This window comes from Geospiza fortis, unplaced genomic scaffold, assembly GCF_000277835.1.
Source record: "Geospiza fortis unplaced genomic scaffold, GeoFor_1.0 scaffold407, whole genome shotgun sequence".
Taxonomy (NCBI): Eukaryota; Metazoa; Chordata; class Aves; order Passeriformes; family Thraupidae; genus Geospiza; species Geospiza fortis.
The window spans coordinates 380,288-389,275 of NW_005054507.1; the positions used below are offsets into that span (position 1 = coordinate 380,288).

Here is an 8,988-nt window from a genome sequence, read left to right on the forward strand (position 1 = left end):
GAGTTCTCTCCTGGGAAGCTGAGAAGCCTCGGAGAAAAAGGAAAACAATATTATCTCATTTGCTTCTCCTGTGTTTTGCTGCTTTGGAATGTGGTTTGGAGATGGTTTGGTTGGTTTCATGTGAATTATTTTAATTCAATGACCAATCACAATCAGGCTGTGTCAGACTCTGGAGAGTCACAAGTTTTCAGTATCTTGTTAAGCCTTCTGTCTGTATCCTTTCTCTATTCTTTAGTACAGTTTAGTATAGCATTCTTCAATATAATATCATACCATAAAATAATAAATTAGCCTTCTAAGAACATGGAATCAGATTCATCTTTCCTTCCAACAACGAGGACCCCAGAAAATACCACAAAAGGCAAGGCTTAAACTTAAACTCAGCACAAACACTGCAAGAGCTGGACGCAAACAGATTGTGGCTCAGCTTTTCTCTCTTCCATGCAGCTCCTGAGCTGCTCCTAAGCCTAACACAAGCAGCCAGAGTTATTTATAAATGATTTCACAAACAATAACTCTCCCCAGCCATGACAGTTCTCCAGACAGAAATAGGAACACTCCTGCTGTGTGTACAAGGTTTATGAATGCTCAGTGCACCCACCACAACCGCCTTGCTCTGCTCTCTCACCTTAAGTCAGAGTTTAGCAGTGCTTTGCTTACTAAGCCTTCCAAAAACTCAGACTCTTTGCTTCATTTTGGAGCTGGAGTTTGGTTTTAAGTACACCAAATAAAAGCTGTATTTCCTCAAGTGACCATTCTCATTCACAGCACTACTATTTCTCTGGTATTGTTCAAAAGCCCCCTTCTCCTGTTTAGGTCCCTCTTTCATTTACTTCTTTAAGACTTCCAGAGATGAAGATTAAATACTCTGACATTAATAAAAATTCCACTTTCTAAGTACTAATTCTAATACTCTGTTAATTCTAGAAATGCTGTTTGCCTCCTAGTTCTTATCCATCTATCTTTACAGCATTTCCTACTTACTCCTCTGAACTGCACAGACCAGTATAAGAATGAAAGTATTTTCTCCCATCTCAACTTTCCTCACCTGTTTTTGTGAGGAGTGATATTACTACTTTTGAAGGCTTGAAGAAAGCAAATAAATGGTTTTCCTCATTTTTAGTTTCAATGGATATTCACCTCATCATCATATTTCATCAACTGCTATTTCATCATCAGTTTCCCACTTCCATTCTCTCAGGCTTAAACAGAGGCACACATAAAATATTTTCTGGTTACATAAATGTAGTGGTAAAGGCCACAGATATTGAAGACAACCAAGGAATAAACCTTGTTAAATCATTTTCACATATATTATTTCAAGTTGCCACAATCAAACCAAGCATATAAATGTGATAATATAAATATAAAAGTGAATGAAGAAGTTTCTGTGCACTACCAAAAATTAAGTGTAAGGGACAACCTTTTTGATCCATGAGCTGCTGCTGCCATCCTGGATGCTCTCTATCTTCAATTCCATTTAGCAGTCACCTTCATTATACAATATTAATCTTGGGTTTGTCCTCAGCCCTTTTTAAATTTCAGAAAGGATTTGCCTTTCAAGCTCAGCACTGCATGCTTGCCATGAGGAGCAGTCATGTGGCCCCTGCTCCCAGCTTAATGAAGTTCCCCTTGGAGATGAACAGGACATTAAAAATTGCCTCTGCAGCACAGAACAAAATGAAAGCTGCTGAAGCAATTGTACTGCTTGCTCTATTTTAATTTGGGTACTAGGCTCACAGAATGAAGGCCTTACTCTCCAACTGAGCCTAGATGGAAATGCCGTGAAAACAGACGAACAGATGAGTCACACAGAATTCTGAACAAAGCTGTGCTTTACCAGGCTCTCTCTACAGCTGGAAAAGAATTTCCAAATGACTCAGAATTACTTCTCTAGATATAAAACTTTAGTGATAGTGAGATCTCTATTCATGATACATCCATAAAATAACCCAAGTGTCCTGAGACATGACTGATACCTCAATCTGTGACAATGCTGGATATAAGCAGTCCAAGGAACAACTTAAGGAAAAGCCAACATAGGGCACCAGTATTTTAAGAGCAGCTTTTCCCCAAAAGTAGAACAAAGCCTGTTTAATGTGCATCCATCAATAAATTCAAGGTCAGTGCCTGACACCCATCAACTGAGATGTTTCTTCACATCCATAGTGCAAATAGCTATCATACCTAAATCAGCACTTATTTTTCCTATTTTCAGTTGATTTATGCCAAGTCTTTAAAAGTTTGTAAGCATCACCTACACCTGTCAGTGGCTGGGTTGTGGTCATCACCTTAATCAAAACAGAATTAACCAGGCAGAGGACAAACACAGCTGAGGGATGCAGGGCTATCAGTGTGACAACACATCCTTGGAGATCTGTACTGGACTCCCTATCAGCACAAACAAGGCTGTCTGCAATTTACCTCCAGAAAAAAAAACACCAGACACTGTCTATGTCTGGCCAACAGCCTTAGCAAGGCTGGCAGACATCTGTCTGTCTGCAGGATTTATTAGATGATCCCCCATTTACTGGGGAGCAGGGATAGGACAGTGGTGCCTCACCACTAGCAGAACACTCTGGGTCTTTTCTCATCTCCTCCTCCTCCCTTGCTAGCCAGGATTTCTCTTCTTTTATGCAGGAGAGATTATTTTTTGATTTGTGACCTGATGGAGCCTTTCCTCTGTTCTGCCACTGTCATCTGTTTGTAACTCCAGCCAAAACACACACCAGAGACAGCATCTACTTACAGCTGCTCTTCCAGGTTCCTGCTGGCTTTGGGATGCAGTGCAACACCTCGGTTCAGCTCTGACAGTTCCACAGACAAGCAATGAAAGCACTGGTGCTGCTCCAGCTGCAGCAGCATCCCTGCCGTGCGCACACCTTCAGCAGCATCCCTGCCGTGCGCACACCTTCGGCAGGCTCTGCACTCCTGCCCAAACTCATTCCTGCAATCTTTACATGACCTAGAAACACCATCAGCATCACAAATTCACTCCACTCAGTCTCGCCACATCACAGGTGCTGCTGCAGCTGATCTGTCTCAAAGTGTTGAGGCAAATTCTAGAAACTTTTGTAAACAAATGGTTTACATTTAGCTTGAGCAGCTTAAAACAGAACGTCCCCAGAAAGCCTTTCCCACTACATTTCCCTGTCACTTCCAGCAGTTACACTGGAATGATCTGCTTCTTCTGTCAGTCCCATTTCATCCAGAAATCACCCTCAGCACACTGACAGCTGCTCCCACAGCTCTTCTGGGAGAGCACAGTGATTGTGGTGCTGCATCCCCTCTCCCAACCTCTGGCCTCCTCTGCAATTCCTATCAGGCCCCGGCCTTTGAAGCATTCCTGAACAGCACCAGGAACTCTGCTGCCTGGATAAGGTGGGAGATGGCAGTAGGAATAATCAGTCACTCCCTGATGGCTTTGGAACATTCCTTAGCTGAATTATAGCCTGAGTGAAATGGTACCACTCCCATCTGAATTGCAGAAAATTCCAGTAATTCCAAAAAAGGGATTAACAGGATTATTTCATTGATTCTGGGGGAAAAATTTTTAATATGTCTTCCCATGTATACATACATTTCCATACATGTGTGGGTTATTTTTGCACATTTGTGTGTATATCTATATATTTGTGTATGTGTGTGCATTGACCTGAACACACTATAAAACTGTATACATCTTATTATCTTGAATCTATATTATGTTTATAGCTGATTAATAATTAATTTAACACTCAGGTGCTTTTATGATTAAGTTCTGCTAAATCTTTTACACATAACTGTTGAGCCCAAGCCTGAGACTGGGTCCAGCTGCACTGAGGAGTTTAGAAGGGAAGGAATTTCACTCTGAACCTCCTGACTCAACCAAGAGTTTCCTTTACCTTCTTCCCTTTCCTCTTTCATTCCAGCCTCTGCATGTATCACTCTAAACTGACTCTAATTTGATTTTCCTTTACATACATTACCCACGCAGTTAGCAGTATGCCTACCAACCTTTATTGAGCTTTTGCAGATTTCTATTAAGGCACATTTCCACCAATGCCTTTGGTGGTGACTCTTTCAGTGACCTACACCACTCATTTCACAGCAGGGATGCAACTTCCATGCACATTCACATCAGGATCCAGCACTCAGCCATGTGAGCACTGACCTGCTTTTAACATTTGTCAGTGTGGGACTCGTTCAATACTTAGTTTGAACTCAAGTTAGTTGAAATATTTACTTTTATTTAGGTTTTTTTTTTTTTTAAATACTCAGTTTTACTTAGGTAGCTGCTTTGCTGTCACAGCCACAGCAAATACAATTACAATGTCAATACTAATTTTCTACAGATTACATTATTTTCCTGCCCTGCACACTTGGGTATGGTTTTGAAAAACATGACTGCTGTAAGAATACAGTAAAATCTAAAATTACTTTGCCCCCTCACAGGAAGGGTATTTATTTCACACTGCTATCTCCCCCTCAAGTCTATACCTGTGGGTTAGGGAAAATCTCAGATTATATATATTTAGTAATTTGGCTTTGTACTTAGCCTGGTTAAAGAGCTTATTTCTCCTGCCTGAATCATTCCCCCTCAGAACTGAAGTTAAATGAGGATTTCAAAATTGGAAGTGTAAGAGTAACCAAAATCATGATTTAAAGCATGTAAAACTTCCCTGTCCTTAAAACAATACCGGGAGAAAATAGTGGGTACAACATTCCTACAGTCCAGCTGAGGCACTTCCAGCACACTGAGGCAGAAGTGACACCTTGCTCCAGATACCTGACAGGATTTACTCTAATTTAGAAAAAAACCCCTATGCAGTGCCATTAGGTAATATCAGGCAGGCAATTCCAGCCATGTCAGCCTCAAATCATCCTGAAACAAGAACAGGAAATGTGGATTTCTTCTGACTGGCATGAATCCCAACAGTTGCAGCTTAGACACCAACAGCAGAGTATTTGCTACTGGTCATTTTCAGCAGAAACTTCAACCTAAGCAACACATTCCTCTGCCTCTAACATTCAACTATTACCAGAGGGACTGAACCTGACTTTAAATCCACAGTAACTGCAAGCTGTCAGCATCTATGGATTTTTAAATGTAACATTATCTATACTACAAAAAAAATAAAATTAGGTGCAGGAAAGAGCTGTCCCTGATTTAACAATAAAATAGTTTAATTATTGTCTCATTAATTACTGCATTTACACACAAGTGCCAAGCAGTAGGTTTGGGGCTTCTTTTCCACCAGCTGGTAAAAACCTATAGCAGCCTTCCTAAAACACATCACACTGCAATCCAATCATTGGTTTATTATTCACAACTTCACACTCAACTTATGGTGACTCCAGGCCTAGAAAAATCTGTCTCTGCACTGCTCTTAAAATCTTTTTAAAGTGTGCTGCCTCTGACCTGTGCCATTAAAACCCCCAAACCACTGTTGTGACTTTCAGGATGTTTTTTCCTGTGACAGGCAGTTATGGTTTGCTCAAAAACCACATTCATACCAAGGCAAGTATACTTCTGTTGACATTCTCCTCCTCTACATTCACTGCCACTCATGTGACAACTTTTTATCACGTTTTAATTAATGATGGACTAATTTCCAACAGAGTAAGGAGGACACTTGTTTTTATTGAATAATGAGAATCAAAACAAGTGTCCTGTTGTCATCACAAAGGGTCCCTGGACAGGCAATAATTGCCATAGACTCCATGTATTTCAGACGGCTAATAATCATTTTCTTTATCAAGAAACCCATTGCTTTTTCATACACGAGTTCGCTACAGGTGGACTGGACCTAATTGGTCCTTCAATTAAAACACCATCACCATTGGCTAATTAAGAAACCACCCTTTGGTAAGCAGGTCTCCATAACACATTCTACATGTTCACGAAGACCAGGAGCAGCAACTTTAGGTAAGAAATGTTTATAACACTTTTCTTTGAGCTTCTCACAGCCTTTCCCAGAATGATGTAAAGTGGGAAAGTGTCTATTGCTCTCTGTGACCAGAGAGCTGCTGCCACATCATACAGAACATTTCAAAAATACCTGTGGCAACTTAGAGGCAATGTAGTGCTGTTTATGGCACCACAGCCAGAAGCAGTAAAGCCCAGGATATTTCACTGTGTTCTCTCACCTTTAACGAGTAACTTGTCCCGCACAGACACCCTGCGAGTGGAGTCGGACGCTGCGCTGGGCGCTCGGGGGCCTCTGACGCCGTCATCCCGCTTCAGCTTGCTTGCCAGAGTTAGCATCACTGCTGCTTCCCACCTGCAACACAGCACAGGGCAGGGACAGTCACCTGGGGCAGGGGGAAAACACCTCAGGGCTGCTGGGATGCCTGAAGTTTGGCTTTTGTATTTTCCAGATTCTGTGTTGCTTCAGTGTGTAGTTCTGAGATTCATATCAAGTGTCAGCAAGCTCTCTTCACAGGGTAGGCAGCCAGAACAATCCTTTTCCAGCTTGTCCAAGTGACAGTGAAAGATTTTAAAATCACAAAATTCAGGGATCCAGAAAGAAAGTTAGGCTTAGCAGGCCCTGGGAAATGTCAGGCCTTGTGTTCGCTAGATCATGTGAAATGCACCTGTGTAATCTGTGTATGATGACTGTTAGATGTGATGATGATTTAGTAATTAGATGCAATTATTGTTTAGTCAGAAGAAGAATCATGAGGAACTATGTTAGGGGTTTGAGTGGGATCATGAGAAAGCCATGCTTGGATGAAATCAATGTATACAACAGAACAATGTAAGTTTAATAATTAATATGTAAATTATATAATGACAGAATATAAAATATGTTCATCCCAAACCCATGGCAGAGTCAGATTTGGGTTTGTCTACCCCTGACACCCAGAGCTCTCCAATAAAAGCACCTGCATATAATCATTCTGTGATTATGTGTTCCTGATCACCAACACAAGGACAACTCCAGACCCAAAAAGTATAAACAATGGTGAACTAAAGAGAGAAAACCAGAAGGAGGATGGAACTTCATAACCTAAAGCTGTAACTGGAGTTAATTGTAAAAGTTAATTGTAACTGGATAATTAACTCTAATATGCTAATGGACCAATACTTATAAAACTTATTAATTAAACAACACACTTGTAATCTTAGTGTTATTAATTAATTTTGGGAACTTTTTCTATGGTCTTAGGTGAAATATAGTATTTTGAGGTCTGTGCCCTTCAGCACATTACATTTAAAATTCTCAGTATCCAGGAATCCAACATGAGACCAACCCTGTGACCAGTTGTCCATTTTGTGACCATTTTGGTCCATGTTGGGTGTAGCCCTGGCTGGGCTCTTGCCCTGCCCAAGGTGGATCCATGGAGGAAATCCTTTTAATAAATCCCTGCTTTATTCTTTAACTCTGCCTGGCCTCTGTTCCAGGTCAGAGCTGAATAAGGAGTGAAGGACCATCACAAGGCAGGTAACAGGTGAATAAAGGTGGGGATGCCCTCAGCACCTGAGGAATGAGCTTGTTTGGGCTGGGAACACTGAGGGAGGTGCCAAGAGGAAATTCAGGTTTCTGGAGAGAAACAGCTGTGAAAATCCCCCCCCACTCTCCTGCACACCTCACAGGACAACACCCACAGCTGCCTTCTGGCTGGCCAAAAGGGAAGAAAAACAAAAAGGAGAAAGGGGAGGGATTCCTGGAACAACTCTCTGACTAGGAAGTGAGCTTTGAGACAGCTCCCAGGGCACAGGAAAGGGATTGAGGCTGCAAACTGCAATCAGCTGTGCAGCTGCACGTCTCACAGGGCAAAAACCTGACACACAGAGACCAAGAAATGGAAATGAAGAGATGCTTCTGCTGTGCCAGCCATCCACTCTAGAAAACAACCAAACTGATGAATTAATTACAGTGAAAGGTGGTCAGAATGCCAAAGTCATGAAGCCAAAACATCCAATCTGTCACAGCTTCATTTGTTTTGACGGTACTGCCAGTTGAAGGCAACTCCTCCTTCTTGAATATTTTGGCTAAAACCAACACAATGCCGACAAAACCCAAACCCTTCAGGCCCCCCAACAGCTAAAATGAGGGCTACAGCTACTGCTTAATTCTTTAAATCATGTTAATTAATTCAACCAAATAAAGAGGGGAAAATGCAAAACTCCAGGGTATAATCTTTACATGGAGGTTAAGAAGGGCTTAACAAAAAAATGAGCAACAAAGCTTTAAAAAAAAAAAAAAAAGAAATAATATATTTCACAGTAGTCCCTAACAGCAGGAAACTCTGGTGAGATCTACAAGAAGGTCAAGCTCCCTGACGCTGACAAGTGATGTGTGTGTCAGCTTCAAGATACATGTTTAAAAACAAAAGTACAGCGCAGGGTGAATGTAAAATCCAGCTGGCTCAACCGAAACAAACGGCAGGTTTTACTCCGGAGGAAGAAAGAATAAGCAGAACAAAACAGTCCATTTTTCCCCGGAGAAGGAAGAAACAACAGCTGCTTAAAAAAAAAAAAAAGAAAGAAAGAAAAAAAGAAAAAAAAAGTAAAAATTTTAAGAAAAAAAAAGAGGGGAGTAGGGGTCTGAAAAGTAATGAACGCGGACATAAATTAAAACAAAAGAGAAAAAAAAAAACACTGAAAAAATACCAGTAAGCTGCAGACCAGCTGTTCCCTCAAAAATACCCCATCTTTTAGGCGCTGATTTCAAATAAATTCTACTTCGATAGGCATTAAGCGCCTAAATACCTTTACAACTTGTCCCGAACAACCAGGAAACCCAAGGGGAGCATGACCAATCTGGAAAAGAAATTATTCCCTTCGGCTGCACCCCAAATTTTAGTGAAACCCAGCAAGAAAGCACTCTCAAATCGCAGGTAAAGCTTTGCAGAGGAGGAAGGGAGAGGACCTGTGCTTATTTCTAAGAAAAGGAACAAGAGTGCGGGGAATTCTGCAGCTCCCCGGAGCCGGGGCAAGGCACGGGGCTGTGGGGCCGGGGGACCCCGCCGGGAGCGAGGCCTGGCGGGCCGGCAGGTGTG

At 41.6% G+C, this 8,988-nt stretch overlaps 1 protein-coding gene across 1 annotated transcript in view; it reads right to left on the reverse strand.

Annotated features, from left to right (window-relative positions):
- UBE2F (ubiquitin conjugating enzyme E2 F (putative)) overlaps window positions 1-6,296 on the reverse strand; it is a 58,925-nt gene extending 52,629 nt beyond the window's left edge. Inside the window, exon 1 of the mRNA XM_005428830.3 lies at window positions 6,130-6,296. Coding sequence (XP_005428887.1) covers window positions 6,130-6,247 — 118 coding nt within the window. The 5' untranslated portion in view covers window positions 6,248-6,296. The remainder of the gene's footprint in view (window positions 1-6,129) is intronic.
- Between the last annotated feature and the right edge of the window lie 2,692 nt (window positions 6,297-8,988).